This window comes from Oncorhynchus mykiss, chromosome 16 (genome assembly GCF_057628025.1).
Source record: "Oncorhynchus mykiss isolate SJ-2025 chromosome 16, ASM5762802v1, whole genome shotgun sequence".
NCBI classification, from domain to species: Eukaryota; Metazoa; Chordata; class Actinopteri; order Salmoniformes; family Salmonidae; genus Oncorhynchus; species Oncorhynchus mykiss.
This window is the reverse complement of record NC_143037.1, coordinates 60815001-60837615: the sequence shown is the minus strand read 5'-3', so window position 1 is coordinate 60837615 and position 22615 is coordinate 60815001. Positions and strand designations below refer to the sequence as shown.

The 22615-nt window shown below is 47.1% G+C and overlaps 2 protein-coding genes across 2 annotated transcripts in view; one reads left to right on the top strand and one right to left on the bottom strand.

Annotated features, from left to right (window-relative positions):
* The first annotated feature begins 102 nt into the window (after nucleotides 1-102).
* Nucleotides 103-6532, top strand: LOC110492403 (interferon regulatory factor 4). The gene is made up of 8 exons (XM_021566691.3): nucleotides 103-753; nucleotides 1033-1228; nucleotides 1338-1423; nucleotides 1594-1645; nucleotides 1738-1842; nucleotides 2041-2427; nucleotides 3696-3814; nucleotides 4016-6532. Exons 1-8 carry the CDS (start codon nucleotides 580-582, stop codon nucleotides 4148-4150), a joined length of 1254 nt encoding a protein of 417 aa, XP_021422366.3. The 5' UTR covers nucleotides 103-579; the 3' UTR covers nucleotides 4151-6532.
* Nucleotides 6533-9364: 2832 nt separating this feature from the next.
* The window catches only part of LOC110492402 (uncharacterized), a 51349-nt gene continuing 38098 nt past the window's right edge, over nucleotides 9365-22615 (bottom strand). Inside the window, exons 2-3 of the mRNA XM_021566690.3 lie at nucleotides 10973-12660; nucleotides 9365-10746 (exon numbers count right to left, since the gene is read on the bottom strand). Coding sequence (XP_021422365.2) covers nucleotides 10312-10746; nucleotides 10973-12532 — 1995 coding nt within the window. The 5' untranslated portion in view covers nucleotides 12533-12660 and the 3' untranslated portion in view covers nucleotides 9365-10311. The remainder of the gene's footprint in view (nucleotides 10747-10972; nucleotides 12661-22615) is intronic.

Sequence of the window (22615 nt, the reverse complement as noted above, 5' to 3'; positions counted from 1 at the left end):
CATCAGGAAAATAAACTAGGCTGGTAGGTAACTGATAATAGATGACTTCAGATATTGAAACAGTTGTTTCGAAATACTATAAATGGCATGCAATATTTGATCATAACTGAACGGACTGTAAGCCTATAAGGTAGAGAGATGTCTTGTTTTACAAAAGAATAGGTAAGCTAAAATTACTTATTCTAATAATGTATTTAGGATAAAATAGTTTTATTTTTTGTAATCTCACACCTCCCTGCACTCTGGGCGCTAAATGAGCCTATGACATGTAGCCTACAAATCCAGTCGGAAACTGAAAGTACTCTCACATAGATAATCTTTGCTTTAGCCCACGTTTTACTTTCATTTTCACTTAAAAAGGCGCCTCGAGCACTTCTACAGTGCTTGATGATTACTTTCATGGCAACATTTCCATGGTCATATTCGTTGTGCTGAAACATAGACATTTTATTTGATAACAATTTATTTTGATGAATCATTTTGTGTTAGCGTGTTATAGGTCTACTTGTGGTCTACACGTACAACTACAACTTTTAGATTTTTTGTTCGGAGCCTATTTTTTTCATATGTATTTTGAAGATGGTGGAGCTGGTCAAGAAAATGCGTTTGAGAGAGTGGCTGATAGCGCAGATAGACAGCGGAAAGTATGCAGGACTTACCTGGGAGAACGAAGACAAAACTATGTTCAGGATCCCATGGAAACACGCGGCAAAACAGGACTATAGTCTGAACGAAGATGCAGCACTATTCAAGGTTAGAATGTATATTGTTTTTCTACATTTTTTTTAACACAAGATTGGCAGTGTGTCTAGTCCAATTGTATTTAATAGAATGATCAATATATTGATATAGACCTAATTAATGTATTGATTTGGATGTCCATGTGCATATCAGTGCAAGTGTTACTCTTCTTCTATGTTCATCAGCCATTAACACACTCTGTGTTTCTCTTTTGGCACTCATATCCTTCTTTGTGTGTATGTGTGCATGTGTTTATGTGTGTGTGTGTGTGTGTGTGTGTGTCCCTACCAGGCGTGGGCAGTGTATAAGGGGAAGTATCGGGAGGGGAGGGACAAGGCAGATCCCACCACCTGGAAGACTCGTCTCCGCTGTGCCTTCAACAAGAGCACAGACTTCAAAGAAGTCCCAGAGCGCAGCCAGTTAGATGTATCCGAGCCCTACAAGGTCTACCACATCCAGGCAGAGCCAGAGACAGGCAGAGACTCAGGTACCAGTAACTGCAATGTTCAGTCTCATGAAGCTCTGGTGTAGAGAGCTCAGAGCCCTTTATGGGTTAAACGTGTGATTATTTACTCTCTATTCCTCCTCTGTCTCAGAATCTCCTCAGCCTGAGAGTCAGGTGATCATCCAGACCAGCCGCTCCAGTGTTCCACTGAGGAACATTGTCACACACCATCCACAGGTAACACGGCAGGTTTTCTCTTCGATGCTGTGTAGCAGGTGGATAGTTTCTGCCATCTAGAGGATAATGGTTGCAATAACTTTACATTTACGTATGAATGAAGTTTTGCACATTTGCACTGAATGTTCTACAAGTCAGATCATTTGCTGTAAATATGTGTGTCCCCTCAGTTTGGCTGCAATAGTGAATCAGAGGCCAGGGATGGAAGAGTCAACTCCAGAGGTCAGTATCATCCTCCATGTACTTGTGACTGGTATCTGAATAACTGAACAATGTTGAGTCAGATATATTTGTGTGCGTTCTCTCTCATCTAGAGGGCTTGGCAGGGGACCATATGTACTACTGGTCCAACACAGGGAATCCTCAGAGGGATGGCTCTGCTCCTCTCTCCATAGTCATCCCTACACCACAGATCTCTGGTAAGACAACCCATACACTGCAGTATCATTCAAACTAGAGCCTGGAGGGTCTCAGTAGGGCTGGCACATCATGGGAAGTAGGGGTGCTGCTACAGCACTCCCAGAAAAACGGAACTGAGTGGTTGATTCTTGATTGATTCATTAGTGTTTGTGTGTGTGTGTGTGTGTGTTTGCTTGCCTCTGTGTGTGTGTGTCCAGACTTGCGTGTGCGGGTGTGTCTGTTCTATCAGGGCCAGCTAGTAGTGGATGTGACCACCAGCACCCCAGACGGCTGTTTCCTCCTGCAGGGTCAAGTGCCCCTGGGGAATGAGAGGATCTATGGACCCTGCACAGCCCAACAGGTCCCCTTCCCCCCTCCAGGGGTCATCCATCTTCCCCCGGGCATCGCTGAGGCCATGGGCCGCCTGCTGCCCCACCTGGAGAGGGGCGTCCTGGTGTGGGTTGCTCCAGACGGGGTGTTTATCAAGAGGTTCTGCCAGGGCAGGGTGTACTGGAGTGGCCCCCTGGCCCAACACACAGACAGGCCCAACAAACTGGACAGGGAGAGGACCTGCAAGCTGCTGGACACAGCTATATTTCTGAAGGGTAGGGGCCTTACTAAACCTTATCTCTCTCCATCCCTCTCCTTATCTCTCTCCATCTCTCCCCCTCTCTCTCTCCATCCCTCTCCTTATCTCTCTCCATCCCTCCCCTTTTGTTCCTCCATTCCTCTCCTTATCTCTCTCCATCTCTCCCTCTCTCTCTCCATCCCCCCTTCTCTTTCTGCATCCCCTTCTCTCTCTCTGTTCCTCTCCTTATCTCTCTCTCCACCCCTGTCCTTCTCTCTCTCCATCCCTCCCCTTCTTTCTCTCTCCATCCCTCCCCTTATCTCTCTCTCCATCCCTCCCCTTCTCTCTCTCTCTATCCCCTTCTCTCCCCCATTCCTCTCCTTATCTTTCTCTCATCCCTCTCCTTATCTCTCTCCATCCCTCCCCTTCTCTCTCTCTCCATCCCCCTCTCTCTCTCCATTCCTCTCATTATCTCTCTCTCCATCCATCCCCTTCTCTCTCTCTCTCCATCCCTCCCTTCTCTCTCTCTATCCCCTTCTCTCTCTCCATTCCTCTCCTTATCTTTCTCTCATCCCTCTCCTTATCTCTCTCTCCATCCCTCCCCTTCTCTCTCCATCCATCCCATTTTCTCTCTCTCCATCCCTCCCCTTACCTCTCTCTCTCCATCCCCTTCTCTCTCATTCCTCTCCTTATCTCTCTCCATCCCTCCCCTTCGCTCTCTCCATCCATCCCCTTCTCTCTCTCTCTCCACCCCCCCTTCTCTCTCTCTCCATCCCCTTCTATCTCTCTCTCCATCCCTCCTCTCTCTCTCTCCATCCCCTTCTCTCTCTCCATTCCTCTCCGTATCTTTCTCTCATCCCTCTCCTTATATTTCTCTCCATCCCTCCCCTTCTCTCTCTCCATCCATCCCCTTCTCTCTCTCTCCATCCCTCCCCTTCTCTCTCTCTCCATCCCCTTCTCTCTCTCCATCCCTCCCCTTCTCTCTCTCTCTCCATCCCCTTCTCTCTCTCCATTCCTCTCCTTATCTTTCTCTCATCCCTCACCTTATCTTTCTCTCCATCCCTCCCCTTCTCTCTCTCCATCCATCCCCTTCTCTCTCTCTCCATCCCTCCCCTTCTCTCTCTCTCCATCCCCTTCTCTCTCTCCATCCCTCCCCTTCTCTCTCTCTCTCCACCCCTTCTCTCTCTCCATCCATCCCCTTCTCTCTCTCCATCCCTCCCCTTCTCGCTCTCTCTCCATCCCCTTCTCTCTCTCTCCATTCCTCTCCTTATCTCTTTCTCCATCCCTTCCCTTATCTCTCCACAGAGCTCCAGAACTATATCCAGGGGGCGGGACCCAAACCTCGCTATGAGATTGACCTCTGCTTTGGTGAGGAGTTTCCTGACGCCAGCCAACTGAAAACCAGGAAACTGATCATTGCACAGGTGGTTAATGGGATGGGGTCAGGAGTCACTGTGGATTAGGGAATTCCTGCGCTACAATCAGCAACTGCACCTTTGCTGAATCATATATTCTTATATAGTAATCCAGGTCTTTCCCTGCCGCAGGTATTCCAGCTACCAGCAGAGGTCCTCGTAGTCATAGTCAGTGACAATGTCTTCCTGTCTGTGTGTCTTCGTGTGCAGGTGGTGCCCCTGTTTGCTGTCAACCTACTGCATAGGTGCCTGAGGATGGGGACAGAGGGGAGACCGCACCTTCACACACACAAGACCATGGGGGAAGAGGGAGAGGGTCAGCCACACCCCCTGCCCCAGCGGTAAGGAGCCCAGGACACCCCTCTGAGTAACCCCTGGGGAACATCACCAGTCCCCCCTGGTGGCCCCTCCTGTCCCAGCTTAGCCAGCCATGATGGGGGGTGAGTGGAGACTCAAGACACGGTCAGTGTAGGTTTACTGTATGCCCTGTGGAAAGCAACATATACCTCAACCTTAAGAGAGCAGAGAACAATATGATACGACACAGGTAGGAGCAAGTATGCTTGGAACAGATATATCTCACATAGTTTTCTTAAATCGATAATCTGCAGTTGCTACATCTATTAAAAAAATCTAGAAAAAAGTAGGATATGTACCAAATGATTATTGAAGAATATAACTTATAAATGTCTCATGGGGTTAGTTCAACAAAATATAAGCTTGTTTAACTCCAATGTTTGTAAACAAAGTAAATGTAAACAAACAATGTATAGCCTCAAAACATGGTTATACCTATAATTTTGATATCATGGATGGTCAGTCCTCACATCAATAGCACTGTCTATGAATTTGAGATTGGTTACATTCCTCCAGCCCTGTAATCAACAGAGAAAGTCATAATTTTGCCAGTAAATGTTTGACATCTTTTGTCATTATGTTTTCTCAATGCGTTGTTTAAGCATTTTTTTTTTACAGTATCTTGTACAATGTGAAAAACTTCCATTTACCTCATAATCAACTTGTGATAGAAATGTACAGTGTGTTTGGAAAGTATTCAGACCCCTTGACTTTTTTGACATTTTGTTACGTTACAGCGCTATTCAAAAATGTAAAACATCATTTTTATCCCTCATCAATCTACACACAATACCCCATAATGATGGAGGCACCTTATTTACATAAGTATTCAGACCCTTTGCTATGAGACTTGAAATTGAACTCAGGTGAATACTGTTTCCATTGATCATCCTTGAGATTTTTCTACAACCTTACTGTAGTCCAACTGTGGTAAATTTAACTGATTGGACATGATTTGTAAAGGCACACAACTGTCAATATAAGATCTCACAGTTGACAGTGCATGCCAGAGGAAAAACCAAGCCATGAGGTCAAAGGAATTTAGAGAGCTCCAAGACAGGATCGTGTCGAGGCACAGATCTGGGGAAGGGTACCAAAAACGTTCTGCAGCATTGAAGGTCCCCAAGAACAAAGTGGCCTTTATTAAATGGAAGAAGTTTGGAACCACCAAGACTCTTCCTAGAGCTGGCCGAGCTGGCCAAATTGAGCAATCGTGGGAGAAGGGCCTTGGTCAGGGAGGTGACCAAGACCCCGATGGTCACTCTGACAGAGCTCCAGAGGTCCTCTGTGGAGATGGGAGAACCTTCCAGAAGGACAACCATCTCTGCTGCACTCAACCAATCAGGCCCGACGGTACAGTGGCCCGACGGAAGCCACTCCTCAGTAAAAGGCACATGACAGCCTGCTTGGAGTTTGCCAAAGGCACCTAAAGCACTCTCAGACCATGAGATTCAAGATTCTCTAGTCTGATGAAACCAAGATTGAACTCTTTGGCCTGAATTCCAAGCGTCACGTCTGGAGGAAACTTGGCACCATCCCTACGGTGAAGCATGGTGGTGCCAGCATCATGCTGTGGAGAGGTTTTTCAGCGCAGGGCCTGGGAGACTAGTCAGGATGAGGCAAAGATGAATGGAGCAAAGTACAGAGAGATCCCTTGATGAAAACCTGCTCCAGAGCACTCAGGACCTCAGATTGGGGACGAAGGTTCACCTTCCAACAGGATAACTACCCTAAGCACACAGCCAAGACAATGCAGGAGTGGCTTTAGAACAAGTCTCTGAATATCCTTGAGTGGCCCAGCCAGAGCCTAGACTTGAACCCGATCGAACATCTCTGGAGAGACCTGAAAATAGCTGTGAAGCGAGCTCCCCATCCAACCTGACAGAGCTTGAGAGGATCTGCAGAGAATATTGGGAGAAACTCCCCAAATACAGGTGTGCCAAGCTTGTGGTGTCATACCCAAGAAGACTCGAGGCTGTAATCTCTGCCAAAGGTACTTCAACAAAGTACTGAGTGAAGGTTCTGAATACTTATGTAAATGTGATATTTCAGTTTTTATTTAAATATGCCAAAACTTCTAAAAAACTGTTTTTGCTTTCTCATTATGGGATATTGTGTGTAGATTGATGAGAAAAATAGATTTAATACATGTTTTAATAAGGCTGTAACGTAACAAAATGTGGAAGAAGTCAAGGGGTCTGAATACTTTCCGAATGCACTGTATGTACAGCCAGTCTAGTAAGCATATAAATGGTTTCATGTCCATAATGTGATGTTTGAACCTGTCACAGATGTATAGACCTGATTATAGATCAAATGAATCATAAAAAAATAATTTCAATAATAAACTTTTCTCTTGTCGTGTTAGAAGTAAAGTGTTGGCAGTGACATCAATTATTAGTAGTATTAGTGCACACCAGGGGTAAGAACCGGTTCAGGGAACAGAACTGAAACCTGGAAAAGAATCATGAACGAAAGTGATCTATAATGGTTCTGTTCAGAAAAAAGAATGGTTCTGTTCAGAACGAAACAATTGGAAAATGATTTTGGTTTCAACCCCCTGCTTGACTGCTCTAGAGGAAAGATGGAATTATAATGATATACTATAATATGGGAGAATTGGATATTCTCGCTTTCCAATGACATGAAGCAAATCAACATCTTATATGGGAAGAAATTCACCTCATTCAGTATAAATCTATAAAGCTTTTTTAATATTATTATTTCTAGCAAACATTATATAACAGACACACAATTTAAAAAATATATATTTTTTAGAGCTATAACATTTACAAAGAATAAAACAAACAAATGGACAAAAAAAAGTTCAAAAACTGAAGTGAAAGAGTGTGCTGAAAAAGATACCCGTATCTGAGCTTTAAAATACTTTCAATCATTTTCCCTGCGCTCCAACACATACAGTACATGGAGAAAAGAAAGGGGAACAGAAGGGGTACAGAGTACAGTAAAATAAATAAATATGTTCACATACACCAAGTAGGTGCAGTGAAATGTGTTTTACAGGGTCAGCCACAGTAGTACAGCGACATTGGAGAGAATTAGGGTTAAGGGCACACTGACAGATTTTTCACCTTAACGGCTCGGGTATTCGAACCAGCGACTTTCGAACCTTTCAGGTCCTGGCTCAACGCTCTAACTGCTAGGCTACCTGCCACCCTACAGTACCTAGGGGTCAAATGTCTGTTCACAAAGCATCGTGTTCAAACCTGTTATTAGCACCATTACTCTCCCTCTATCTAGCCTTTTTTTTCTTCTCTTTTATCTTTTAATAGAAAAACACTTAGTTTCGAGGCGAGGTGACACAGACCCGTCTGTGTGGGAGGGGACTGTCAGTTACGAACTTTTCATGAGTGTTTTTCCCTTTGCTGAGACATTGTTAAGAACAAGGGCAATGCCTTGGCGAACAAGCGATTGACATGACCCCCCGATAACGAGAATAGTAAAAAGGCAAAGTGTTGCTGATACTTTCATTCACCTTGCCTGCCCAGATCCACCGACCGACCGGCTGACAGACTTCGGCTCAGAAGAAGCTAGAAGATTTAAAACTGAGAACACATTGCGAAAGTGACAATCAGAGAGGTTGCATTAAATCAGTTTAGCATAGAACATCTGTAATGTAATATATAATCATTTTTTGGGGCTCTGTACTCCAGAACTTTGGATGTGAAATGATACAATGACTATGAGGTAAGTGCAGACTGCCAGCTTTAATCTGAGAGTATTTTCATCCATATCAGGTGAACCTTATAGAAATGACGTATAGGGGATCAAAAGTATTGGGACAAATTCACTTATATGTGTATTAAAGTAGTCAACAGTTATTATTTGGTCCCATATTCCTAACAAGCAATGAGTACATCAAGCTTGTGACTTAAAAAATCTATAGAAATAAAACGCTAACCTCCTCTGTTATTGTAATAGTGAGAGGTTAGCATGTCTTGGGGGTATAATATAAAATGCTAACCTCCTCTGTTATTGTAATAGTGAGAGGTTAGCATGTCTTGGGGGTATAATATAAAATGCTAACCTCCTCTGTTATTGTAATAGTGAGAGGTTAGCATGTCTTGGGGGTATAATATAAAATGCTAACCTCCTCTGTTATTGTAATAGTGAGAGGTTAGCATGTCTTGGGGGTATAATATAAAATGCTAACCTCCTCTGTTATTGTAATAGTGAGAGGTTAGCATGTCTTGGGGGTATAATATAAAATGCTAACCTCCTCTGTTATTGTAATAGTGAGAGGTTAGCATGTCTTGGGGGTATGATATAAAATGCTAACCTCCTCTGTTATTGTAATAGTGAGAGGTTAGCATGTCTTGGGGGTATGATATAAAATGCTAACCTCCTCTGTTATTGTAATAGTAAGAGGTTAGCATGTCTTGGGGGTATAATATAAAATGCTAACCTCCTCTGTTATTGTAATAGTGAGAGGTTAGCATGTCTTGGGGGTATGATATAAAATGCTAACCTCCTCTGTTATTGTAATAGTAAGAGGTTAGCATGTCTTGGGGGTATGATATAAAATGCTAACCTCCTCTGTTATTGTAATAGTAAGAGGTTAGCATGTCTTGGGGGTATGATATAAAATGCTAACCTCCTCTGTTATTGTAATAGTAAGAGGTTAGCATGTCTTGGGGGTATGATATAAAATGCTAACCTCCTCTGTTATTGTAATAGTAAGAGGTTAGCATGTCTTGGGGGTATGATATTTGTGCATCACTCATCATTATTCACGATTCATACAGGACTACCTGTAATCATGTTAGCATCCACATTAATGTAGAAGTGTTCAGAAACATTCTCTTCTTAGTAACTCCAAAATTACACAATACATTATTTACCATTCATTTCTACTGGGCACAAACAGCTAATGCAGCCAACAAGTTTGTAGAGTCACGAGCTTGATGCGTGCAAAGAGTATGGGACCAAATACTAAACTTTTGACAACATTAATGCATATAAGTTAATATATACTTTTGGTCCCCTAAAATGGGGGGACTAAAAGCACTGTAATTTCTAAACGGTTCACCTGGTATGGATTCAAATGCTCTCAAATTAAAGCGGCAGTCTGCACTTTAACCTCATATTCATTGTATCATTTCACATACAAAGTGCTGGAGTACAGAGTCCAAACAACAACAAAATTGTCGCTTTCCCAATAATTACAGAGGGCAGTGTATATACAGTATCTGTGATAGACTTCTTTAATACAGTTTACTTTCACACTGATTGAAAATCGATACCCTGCAGAAAACACTGTCAGTATGGGTGTGGGACAACCATTATGAAAACAGAGTGAACACAAACAAGTGCTTGATTCTCACTAAACATCTCATACTGTCAATGTGGAGCTCAGACTGCTGCCCCTCAGACTGCTGCCCCTCAGACTGCTGCCCCTCAGACCGCTGCCCCTCAGACTGCTGCCCCTCAGACTGCTGCCCCTCAGACCGCTGCCCCTCAGACCGCTGCCCCTCAGACCGCTGCCCTTCAGACCGCTGCCCCTCAGACCGCTGCTCCTCAGACTGCTGCCCCTCAGACTGCTGCCCCTCAGACTGCTGCCCCTCAGACTGCTGCCCCTCAGACCGCTGCACCTCAGACCGCTGCCACTCAGACTGCTGCCCCTCAGACCGCTGCCCCTCAGACCGCTTGACCTCAGACTGATGCCCCTCAGACCGCTGCCCCTCAGGCTGCTGCCCTTCAGACTGCTGCCCCTCAGACTGCTGCCCCTCAGACCGCTGCCCCTCAGACCGCTGCCCCTCAGACCGCTGCCCCTCAGACCGCTACCCCTCAGACCGCTGCCCCTCAGACCGCTGCCCCTCAGACCGCTGCCCCTCAGACTGCTGCCCCTCAGACTGCTGCCCCTCAGACCGCTGCACCTCAGACCGCTGCCACTCAGACCGCTGCCCCTCAGACCGCTGCCCCTCAGACTGATGCCCCTCAGACCGCTGCCCCTCAGACCGCTGTCTGAGTTGTGTTAAGCAGAGATTGGGAGATGGGAAAGTGGGGTATGGGCTCATGCTTTGGGCAGCAGTGTGGACACCCTTAAAGTTGCCTGTTCTATGTCCTTCCCTGCAACCCTGCCTCGTGCTCTCACACAAGGAGGGTGTATTTGTGCTTGCGTGTGCGCTCTACTGCCACTTCCTCTGCTTGGAGCCGTGAGGTAAATTGGTGGTCTTGTCAAGCCCAGTAGTTCCGGTGGGAGGAAGGAGGTCGGGGGCTGACCATCGCCTCTTGCGTGGACGTGGCTGCTCCTGGGTGGGGGGGTCTACAGGGGGAGGAGGGAGAGGAGGAGGGACAAGAGCAGGGGAGGGATGAGGAAGAGGAGGAGGAGGGAGAGGAGGGGGCATATCCTCCCTGTGTGTGCTGGCCCTGGCCTGGGTGTGTGTCCTGTGGCCCCGGGGGACTGTGCGTGTGTGTAAGGGGGTGAGGGCCAAGCAGATGTCTCCCTCGCTGAGCTGGCGGCAGGACAGGCCGTAGAGCTGGGCGGTTCTCTGGGGACAGCAGGAAGACCAGCCGCGGTCACGCACGAAGAATGGGTACTCCACCAGAACCGTCAGTAACTCCTACATGCACAGAACAACAACAACATATTCACAACTATGCTGGCATCTACATAGTTTTTACTAAGGATAGGAATTTCAATTAATGATTTCAACTATTGTTGTTGAAAGGAAATTTGTCACATGTTTACATTACGTGAATAGAGCAGATTAAAAACGTTCACTTTACTAGTGCCTTTTATAAATAAATGTAATTTATTGTTCAGCAGTGACTCGATGAGCCCCTGACCTGAGTGTTGCTGTCTGTGAGAAGGACCTGCAGGTGGTTGAAGCCGTGTGTGTTGCTGGGGCCGATAAGCAGCACGGTGCAGGTGCTCAGGTGGAACTCTGGGGAGGTGTCAGCACTCCTCAGGAAGTCCTCCGTCCTCAGCTCTTCCACACGCTTCAAACGACCCCCCACCAGCTCAATCAGAGAACCCTTGGCAAAGTGAGGTAGGAGCGCTGGGGGGATGTGGTGGGGGGCAGAGGGTGAGGCGGTCATGTGGGGAAGGAAGGGGGAGGCAAGGGGACGCGAGTACTGCTGCCCAGGAGAGAGCTCTCTGCTGTCTTTATTTCCGTATCTTTTATTGTCTATCTCTCTGATGTCTCTGTCTCCTTCAGGCTCTCTTTCTCGCTCTTGTTCTTGTTGTCTGTCTCGTTCTCTGTCTTTCTCTGTGCTGTGGCTGTTGAGCTGCCCCTGGGTTGAGTGCTGTGAGTTCCTCATGGTGTGCAGGCCATACAGAGAGCTGCCTGAGGGGCTGTACAGTGGGTAGCGCTGAGCCTGGGCCTGGGTACTGAGCTGGCTGGGCTGCAGGGTGGAGTAAACAGAAGCCAGGGAGTAGTAGACATGAGCCTCCGCCACAGAGCCCCCCAGGGGGTCCAGTAGCTCCCCTCTCCCTGCCCGGGTCTCTGCCCCATGGGGCTGGGGACTAGTGGGGATCAGGGTGGAAATCCCAGCCTTTGGCGTCCCACAGGGATCCCTGTCCTGCAGAGAGGAATGTGAGTCAGGGCCCTCCGGAGGCGTCACTTGGAAATCTCGGAAACCTGCAAACTGCTCGAAACGCCCTGTGGGAACGTCCTGGTGTCTCCGTCTCCCGTTGGCATGGGAACCGTGGGGGCTGCCGCCCAGCCTGGCACTGCCGCTGGGTTCGTTCCTGTACTCTCCTGAGGGGAGTGCCACCCTAGATGCAGAGGCAGTCCTGCTGCCTGGCACGTCCAGCCCGTTGGGCCTTTTGCCCAGGTACCTGTGTCTGCCCTCAGTCAGGGAGTGGTCACGGGGGTAGAGGGAGGGCTGGCTGAACAGGTAAGAGGGGGAGAAAAGAGAGGAGCTGTAGTCCCTTCGGCCTGTGTTGAAATAGGACCACATGTCTCTTGATTCAGTGGGGAAGGGGCTCTTAAAGGAGGAAGAGGATGAGGAGGGGGAGGGTGGCAGGATTTCACCTTGGAGACACCTGGAGTGATGGGGGAAGGGGGAGGGGAGAAGATCATCCCTCTTCCCTACCTGGTCTTTGAGGAAGAGAAGGGGGACGGAGGAGGGGTAGGCCAGGTGCCATGGCAGAGGGAGGGGGATACACGGGGATGGGAGGGGGGGTGGGATAGAGGGTAGCAGGCTGTGGCGGTTCGTCAAAGCCTCTTCGCTGCTCCCCCTGCCCCCCTCCCCCCTCCCTGAGCTGCTTGAGGGCCGGGTCCTGGGGGGCGTGGCGGGTGGTTTGAACTCGTCCAGGGGGGGGTGCTGGTTGGCCAAACCATCCCGGAACTCCCTCTTCTTAGGGGGGAGGCACTCTTTGCCGCGGTCAGGGCTGGGATTCATGGGTGGGTGCCAGCGGCGGCGGGCACGGTCCCCTGTGTTTGGGCGATGGCTAGGTCACATGGGCCTCACGGGATAAAAAGGGGCGCAGAGAGAGGGATGGGCCTTGACACGGCATCACTGTCAGATCACTGTAACCACAGAGAGACAGGGCAGGAGGTGAGAGAGTGAGGGAGACAAAGTGAGGAAGTGGGAGGGGGGCAGAGAGAAAGAGAGATTGAGTGAAGTGTGTACATATCAGAGTGAAATGTGGACAGTCTGTCAGGCCTAGCTGTCAAGAGTTGTCAGGACTTAGCAGTCAGACTGCTCTGATACACACAAACAAACCAACACCTGACACAGATACAGGCAGAGAATGTTTTCTCTCCCCTGTGCACATTCTGTAATACAGCAATGCAGATTTGATTAGACAGCCTGGAGTCTCTGATGTCAATAGAACTTTAGACAATGAATCCCAACCAGAACGCCTATTCTATCAACTCCAGTGGGCCAACTCTTGCTCACCAACTACAGTTCGCGATCGTTGTAGTTGCTACACATATTAATTACATTGCTGGTAATGTGGTCGGGACTGAAACTACCCAGTTTATTGGTCTCATTCAAGAAGCACATGAACTCCCACAAAATTTCTAAAAATACGCTGCACATTGTGCGAACAGTGCAGTTCGGAGGCAGTGCAGTATATCTGTAAAAACACACATGCTGTATAAACTCCCAGCATGAGGCGTTTCATCTCTCTCTCTCTGAGGATGGAACATAGAGATATGGTTTATTCTCATGAAGCGCCTCCCTCACACCCCTGAGGGCTGTTCCTCTATGTCCTATTTACTACCGCAGGTACACACACTTTCTTACACACGCACACACACACACACACACAAACACACACACACACACACACCCCTCAGGCTGCTATAACTCTATCTCACTCCCCCTGCGATGGACAGAGCGGGTCACCACCCACCCTAAGCTGAGAGGAACACTGTTGATATCACCAAGGGTGGTGTGTGTTCGAGTATGTGTGTGTTTACCTCTATTTTGTGCCTTCAGAAAGTATTCACACCCCTTGACTTTTTCTACATTTAGTTTTCTTACAGCCGGAGTTTAAAATGGATACCCCATAACGTTAATAAAGGGGAATTATGTGGTTCTAAATTTTTACAAATGATAAAAAATGTGAAAATGAAACGTCTTGAGTCAATAAGTATTCAATCCCTTTGTTACGGCAAGCCTAAATAAGTTCAGAAGTAACAATGTGCTTAACAAGTCATATAATAAAATGCATGGACTAATAGGGTTTTCAGAATTTTTGAATGACTACCTTATCTCTGTACCCCAGACATTGAATATCCCTTTGAGCATGGTGAAGTTATTAATTACAGTTTGGATGGTGTATCAATACCTCCAGTCACTACAAAGATACAGGAGTTATTCCTAACGCAGTTGCAATTCACTTTTTGTCCTGAATACAAAGTCTTATGTTTGAAGCAAATCCAATCCAACATATTACTGAGTACCACTCTCCATATTTTCTTTACTCCGTTTTCATGGTATCCAATTGTCAGTAGTTACTGTCTTGTCTCATCACTACAACTCCCGTACAGACTCGGGAGATGTAAAGGTCGAGAGCCATGCGTCCTCCGAAACAGAACCCAACCAAGCCGCACTGCTTCTTAACACAGCACACATCCAACCCAGAAGCCAGCCGCACAAATGTGTCGGAGGAAACACTGTACACCTAGTGACCTGGTCAGCATGCACTGCGCCCGGCCCGCCACAGGAGTCACTAGTGGGCGATGAGACAAGGATATCCCTGCCGGCCAAACCCTCCCTAAACCGGACGACGCTAGGCCAATTGTGCACTGCCCCATGGGTTTTGACTCAGGGGTGTGAATATTTATGTAAATGGATATTTCTGTACTTGATTTTAAATACATTTGCAAAATTGTTTAAAAACACGTTTTCACTTTGTCATTATGGGGTATTATGTGTAGATAAGTGAGAGAAAAATTATGAATTTTGAATTCTGTAACATAATAAAATGTTGAGTAAGTCAAGGGGTATGAATTCTCCACCGCCCCACCAGCAAAGCTCCCGCCGCTGTTACTGCCACCGCCACATAACGCCCACCACCCACCAGTCCTCTCCAACACTCACTACTCGGCTAGCCCGCACGGCTGTCTGCCCCGACTGACAATTCTCCCTGTCTCGCTACCCGCCACCCTTAGGCATGTAAATCTTGGTTGGGGAAAAAAATGCATGCCAGCAAAGCCACTACACAACACAACACTAAACAATACATTAACTGCACTATAACGGTGACAAATGGTGGCCACAAACTGTTAAGGCCTACATAAAGCTGTCCCAACAAAAGAGTCCCTACAGCTGTCCCAACTTCTTACCACTACTACACCTGGCTATCAGCGGAGCCTTGTCTGGCAGTGAAACAGTTAATTCAGCCTCATTTACTGCCTTTTAAAAAACATAGCTGATATGGCTGACTTGCTCAAACAAATGTGTTTTTACGGACAATTGAGATATACAAACTATGGCATACGAGCAGATAATACGAGCAGCGACGAGCAGATAAGAGGCAATCCGTAATTTCGAATAAGACATTAATGAGTGAGCTAGGGCTGACATAGTCAATATAACTATTTGTTCAGCACTTTTGAAATGTACAGCGACAGAATTCAGAACATGGGCCGTTCTTACAGTATTATCCCTGTTCACTAAGTCAGAACAGTAGGATAAATAAAGGAGGCATATAAGCAGACAATGAAAACTCTTATAATATTTGATGATGATATGTCACATCTGCTCCTGCTACACCCCCTAGTGGACATCCGGTGTCTCCTTGACCTGCAGCCATTCCCCCAGTTCTCTCCCTCTCCCTCTTCTTCTCTCTCTCTCTGTGTGATTGTGTGGTTGGAGACAGGTGTGCTGGAGTCATAGCAGTTCCCCACCAGCTGCAACCCATTCTATAACAAAACCTCTACAAATACTCAGTCCTGCCACTTCCACTCTGCCAGATCGTAATATCCGTTCAGTCAGTCATGCTTCTAGCCATTTGTTGTTATTTAAGATCCTGCAGTGCCCATTTCCTTGCCTGACGCTGTTTCTCCTCTCACTGCAGTTTTGCAGCTCTGACTCTGACTTTGGTTCCTGTCTCCTGTTCCACATCTCACCACCCTGCTATCTCGTCTATCTCCAGAGGAGAGGCAGCGGCGCATCTATACTAGGAGCTGTCTATATTGTGGCCAGGCTGGCCACCTGGTCTCCACTTGTTCCCTGCGTCCAGTAAGAGGAGGCTCGGCCGTTATGGGGGAAATACTGTTGCGTTAAATTGCCGGCCCATCTTCCCCCAGACCCCTGTTTGAGGCCAACCTTGTGTGGCAGAGCCAGGCTTTTCCTCTATCTGCTCTTATAGATTCTGGTGCCGACGAGAGCTTTCTGGACCGAGGCGTTGGGCCTGGACACCGTTTCACTTAACGCACCTCTCGATGCCAACACTTTCAATGGTAAGCTTCTCTTCCGTGTCTGTAAGAGAACCATTCCAGTCATCCTGCGTCTCTCTGGTAATCACCAGGAAAAGATCAGTTTCCACATAATCAAATCAATCTCCCCTGGTTCTGGGCCATCCATGTTTAAAACTACACAACCCACAGATTGAATGGACTACCGGGAGAGTAACTCCTTGGAGTACCTTTTGTCATTCCAATTGTCTACATTCTGACCTTCCACCTGCCTTGTCTGTACACCAGTCCATTCCAGAACCCCCGGATCTGTCTTGTGTTCTTCCAGAGTATCACGGTCTAGCTCCTGTGTTCAGTAAGCACCCCACCCCATCTCTGCCGCCTCATCGGCCGTACGACTGCGCTTTAGATCTTCAGCCTGGCGCTCCTCTCCCCAGTAGCAGGTTTTATAACCTCTCTTGCCCTGAGCAAGAGGCTATGGAGGAATACATCCAGGAGTCCCTGGCTGTAGGACATGTCAGGCCTTCTTCCTCTCCGGTGGGAGCTGGGGTTTTCTTTGTCAAGAAAAAGATGGGTCATTGAGGCCGTGCATAGAATAGTATCACTGTCAGGAACAAGTATCCCTTGCCACTCATCAGCTCTGCTTTTGCCCCCTCCATGGTGCCACGGTTTTCACTAAACTCGAGCTCCAGAATGCCTACCACCTTGTCCGCATCAGAGAGCAGGAAAACAGTGTTCAACACACCATTTGGACAGTTTGAGTATTTGGTCATGCCGTTTGGTCTCACTAACGCCCCTGTTGTTTTTCAGAGCCTGGTGAATGAAGTTTTGAGGGATGTTATTGGATGCTTTGTTTTTGTCTATGTGGATGACATTCTTTTTTCAAAGACCTTGAGGCTCACAAGCAAGGCGTTCACCAAGAACTCCCACGGCTGTTGGAGAATAAACATTTTGTTAAGGCTGAGAAATGTGAGATTCATATTTCCTCTGTGTCCTTTTTGGGTTACATTATTACACAAGGACAGCTACAAATGGACCCTGCCAAGGTTAGGGCAGTCACAGAGTGGCCTTTGCCCCTCTAATCTGAAGCAGCTACAGCATTTTCTGGGGTTTTCCAATTTTTACAGACGTTTCATCCGTGACTACAGCCGTTTGGCAGCTCCTCTCACCACCTCCATTCCGTTCCACTGGTCCCCAGAGGCAGAAGCAGGGTTCCGGAAACTCAAGCACCACTTCACTTCCGCTCCTGTCCTTACCCAGCCAGACCCAGAACTCCAGTTTGTCCTCAAGGTGGACGCTTCCGACACTGGGGTAGATGCTGTCCTGTCTTAATGTTCACTCTCTGATCAGAAGCTCCATCCATGTGCCTTGTCCCGCAAGCTCTCACCTGTAGAGAGAAATTTTGACATAGGTAACCGGGAACTTCTGGCCATGAAGCTGGCTCTTGAGGAGTGGCGTCACTGGTTATAGGGCTCGGTTCTCCCCTTCATTGTGTGGACGGATCATAAAAACCTATCCTACATCTAGACCGCCAAACGTCTGAACTCTCGGCAGGCCAGGTGGGCATTGTTTTTCGGAAGATTCAACTTCACACTCACTTATCACCCCGGGTCTAAGAATACTAAGTTCACCGCAGACAACACAGGTTCTGAGCCAGAAACTATTATGCCATCCTCCTGCATCGTTGCCGCTGTCTCCTGGGAGAACGAGTCCTGTGTTCTCCAGGCTCAGCAGAACCAACTTGACCCAGGTAACGGTCCTAGTAAGGCTCTGTTTGTGCCAGATTCAGTTTGCTCTGAAGTTCTTCAGTGGGCCCATTCTACTCACCTCACGTGTCACCCTGGCATGAACCGGACTGTCGCCTTCCTGCGTCAGCGATTTTGGTGGCCCACCATGGAAAAAGACGCTTGGGAATTCATCTCAGCCTGCTCGGTCTGTGCCCGGAACAAAACCTCCACCAAACCTACGTCCGGTCTGCTTCGCCCTCTTCCCATACCCAGTCACCCCTGGTCACACATAGCTCTGGACTTCGTCACTGGCCTTCTCCCAACAATAACTCAGTCAGCCTCACTATTATTGACCAATTTTCCAAAGCGGCTCACTTCCTTCCCTTCTCCAAGCTTCCTTCCTCCAGGGAGACTGCGGACCTGCTGGTATCCCATGTGTTGCGGCTGCCTGGCATCCCTATTGACATTGTTTCTGACAGGGGACCCCAGTTTACATCCCAGGTATGGAGATCCTTCTGCACAGCACTTGGTATTAATGTTAGCTGTGTGACTTTTGATAACCCTTCCTCCTGGAGTGAGGAATGGGTGGGATATGCCCACAGTACCCTCATCAACGCCTCATCAGGTATGTCACCCTTTGAGTGTGCCCTGTGTTACCAACCCCCCTTGTTCCCTGCCCAAGAGGTCGAGGTAGCGGTGCCCTCGGTCCAAGACCATATGCACCATTGTCATCGCACCTGGAGGAGGGCCCGGGCTGCTCTTCTTCGTGCCTCCACCAGGACCCAATCACAGCCTAACCGTCACCGTGCTTCAGCTCCAGTCTACACTCCAGGCCAAAAGGTATGGCTCTTGTCTAAGGACTTGCCCTTGAAAGTGGCTTCCAGAAACTAGTGCCCCGATTCATTGGTCCATTTGAGATTCGTCATATCATTATCTCATCTGCTGTGCATCTGAAACTCTCAGACTCTCTCAAAATCCACCCCACAATCCATGTATCTTTGATTAAACCAGTCTGCCCCAGTCCCCTGTCCACCCTGCAGCTCCTCCTCCACCCCCTCGGCTCATCGATGACCATCCTTCCAATATTGTCTGGCGGCTTTTGGATGTACGCCGTCGGGTTTGTGGTTGGCAGTATCTGGTGGACTGGGAGGGATACGGGCCTGAGGAGCACTGCTGGTTGCCCCGTCACATTCTGGACCCATCCCTGTTACAGGATTTCCATACCTCACACACTGACAAGCCGGGTCGTGCACCAGGTGGGGGGGAGGGGTATTGTCACATCTGCTGCTGCTACACCCCCTAGTGGATATCCGGTGTCTCCTTGACCTACAGCATTCCAGTTCTCTATCTCTCCCTCTTCTTCTCTCTCTGTGTATGATTGTTTGGTTGGAGACATGTGTGCTGGAGTCAGAGCAGTTCCCCACCAGCTGCAACCCGTTCCATAATCAAGACCTCTACAAATACTCAGTCCTGCCAATTCCACTCTGCCAGATCATAATTTCCGTTCAGTCTGTCATGCTTCTAGCTATTTGCTGTTATTTAAGATTCTGCTGTGCCTATTTCCTTGCCTGATGCTGTTTCTCCTCTCACTGCAGTTTTGCGACTCTGACTCTGACTCTGGTTCCTGTCTCCTGTTCCACATCTGACCACCCTGCTACCCTGTTCTGAATTCAACTCATCACTCCCTTGGATTCCCCTCCAGACCTGTTTACCCTGTCCCAACCCAGCTCACTCCAGCCTTCACATCTGGTTTCCTACAACTCGTCCAAGCTTCCCTGGATCTGCACTTCGTCTCTCCCTGTGTTACAATAAATATCTTGGTTCATTCATCCCTGTTTCCTGGTCTGAGTCTGCTCTTGGGTTCCCCTGTGCTGCTCCGCTTAATATGACATTTGTCTAAAACAGGCTATATGGTGCATGTGCACCACCAAGTCAGAATAGTAGGCTGAATTATGTGGGGAAAATGGACCAAATTATTAGGGTGAGGCTACTAACATCTTACTACACAACATACAGCTAGTATTACTTTCTTAGTGACAGTATGCACTCTGATGCTCTCTGAGGAAAACCTTTACATATTCACTCTAAAGCTGAAGAAAAACTCCTTCACCTCTCACACAGGAGAGCTGAGAAGGCACACACATGCTCATGCTCACACTCGCTCACACACAGAGACACGCGCATACACAGATGCACACATACAAACACGCACACAGCAACACACATTCTTATTGCACAGTGCATGTGTGTGTGTGTGTTTGTGCATCTGTGTATGCGCGTGCCTCTGTGTGTGAGCGAGTGTGAGCATGAGCATGTGTGTGCCTTCTCAGCCCTCCTGTGTGAGAGGTGAAGGAGTTTTTCTTCAGCTCTAGAGTGAATATGTAAAGGTTTTCCTCAGAGAGCATCAGAGTCAGCATAAATGTTCCCTCTGTCACTCTGCTGCTGTGGGATGGAAGATTGGCGGGCACATTGGAAATGACTTGACTTGCCCTCTTTACTTCTTGTGGCTCTGGATGATGGGATTAGCTGGCACCAGTGTATTGCCTTGTTATTCTGGAGATGACTGTTCTCTGTGGTTGGAGGGTTGTGGTAATGTTACAGTAAATGTCACTCATTAGAAAGAAAGGGACCATCCAAATCCTTTGCTTTTACATATACTCAAAGCATGTGTAATGCATATCAAGAAATACAAATGCTAGAAAATATCAAAAGCTTTGATGTCATTGAGGAATTTGTGAACTGTAAAAGTGAAATTTGTGAAATATTTTCTAAATGTCTCTCCCCCTCTCCATCCTCTCCACCAGTGATGTAGTGGTACAAAAACGGTGTGTAAACTCTGATTGCTGGCCGCGGTGAAAAAAGTAATGGTCCCTATACATTCAATGGATTTTTCTGCATAAGGTGGGTAAACTGTCAAGCAAAAAACGAAATGTGGGTAACCTGCGTTTACTTGAGTTTACCATCCACTACACTACTGCTCTCCACAGGAAATACACGTAGTGTTGTATTAACCTAGTGTCCTGCATAAGAATGAGACACAACCTCCATTCAGCATCTGACCACAGAGAGGACCCAGCTTGACTCAGCTATTCGATCTCCTCCATAAACAACTAGATCAACAAGTGTGTCCACACCAATACATCTCCACTCCCACTCATAAACAAGTTCTGTATAAAACTCAAAGTCAATCCATTTAAATACTTATCACAGTTTTGATATAAAAAGAGAGAATAGAGGGTAAAGAATCTTAATTAACTCCAAGGGTGAATTTGTTATGCAGTAGTCAAATGAATCTAGCTGAACAACAGTTAGACATAAAAAAGAGCAGTTGAGAACACAAGAGAACAGACGGGTTGATGGAGTTGGTTGTGATGAATGGATCCAAAGTACAGCAACTGACCTTAGAGTGGGCTGCTGACCAGAGTGTTGTCCGAGTGTTGGTGGCCATACAAGCTGCAGTCATCCAGGGGATCAAGCCCCTCCCCCCAGACTGCTTCCTACTTTACCTCCACAGCACTAATAGAAACACCAGCAACAGCTGCCAGTCACACCCTGTCACACAGCGATGTATGTGAGAAATAGAACAAGCAAGCCCACCAAAGTGAGAATAACACTGAGAAGCCTTGAGACTGCGCGTGTCAGTGTGTCAGCATGTGTATGAGCGTCAGTGCCTAACTGGGACTGTGTGTGTGTGTGTGTGTGTGTGTATAGACTTGAGGAAATGAATAATATCTAGCAGTGAGAAGCATGTCTATGCAACGAGCCACATAAGCAGACCAGTTGCCGCTACCACCCACTCACCTTACTGTGAAAGGGATGGACAAATGCACGTGCGCGCACACACACACACACCATCAATCCACTTTGACCCTTTCAACAAATATTCTCCTTTCTACACAAGTGTGTGTTGTCTTCAATTAGAAAGAGAAAAAACAGATAGTTGATGAGAGACTGGGAGGGACAAGGGATGGTCTCATCCTACACACTTTAGCTTTAGCTGCTGCCTCTGACTCAAAGCTAAACCTCACATCTCTCTCACTATCTCTCTGTCTCATACACACACACACACACACACACACACACACACACACACACACATGGGAACCAGAGAATGCATTGAACCCACAGTGCAATAATTCAAACCGTGAGAGACTAAAGCTCCCTGTAGTATTGTATAAACTAGCTGCTGAACCATTCTGATGATAGAGATTAATGAGGAAGCTCATTCAGTGTCTTAATTGATTCTCTACGATATCTAAAAACTAATTAGAACCAGTAAAACACAAAGAGTAATCTAAGACTAGAAATGTCATTAAATTATTAGTCATGTTTAAGACCACTAAAACGACCATAATCTCACAGCTCACTCACAAAACTGCATGCTAACACCAACATAACCACGTACGCGTGCACACGCACACAAACAAACACACATCCACACACACAAACAAACACACACACACACACACACACACACACACACGCACACACGCAAACACACACACACACAGATGTAAGGATTGGGGAAACCCCCATCTGCAAGATGTAAAGTGTAGTTTTGCATACCATCATACATGCACAGAATCTCTCCAAAACATCCATGTATAATGTACTAGATCACACAAACGTGGACGCTGCTGTAAAGGGGAAAAGACAGATAGCTAACATTCACACCATTACAATGTGTTAAAAAATGTAGTTTATATTCCCCTGATGCTGTGGTAGAGGGGGCATGGCAAACTTTTACAATCTGTTAAATGCTATTTTCATAATAATTCAATCTAAGAAATCGAACCTTAGGCTGATGGGGCTGTTTCATAAAAGAGCAGCTAAACCTGTTCTGCTATTATATAGGGTACTGTATATACTGTGGTGCCCATTCC

Excerpts from the sequence above, each read along its gene's own strand:
- LOC110492403 (XM_021566691.3), top strand. The coding sequence starts at position 580 with ATGGTGGAGCTGGTCAAGAAAATGCGTTTGAGAGAGTGGCTGATAGCG. Across the intron at positions 1,424-1,593 it reads TTGTCACACACCATCCACAG|TTTGGCTGCAATAGTGAATC; the intron begins GTAACACGGCAG and ends GTGTCCCCTCAG. Across the intron at positions 1,843-2,040 it reads CCCTACACCACAGATCTCTG|ACTTGCGTGTGCGGGTGTGT; the intron begins GTAAGACAACCC and ends GTGTGTGTCCAG.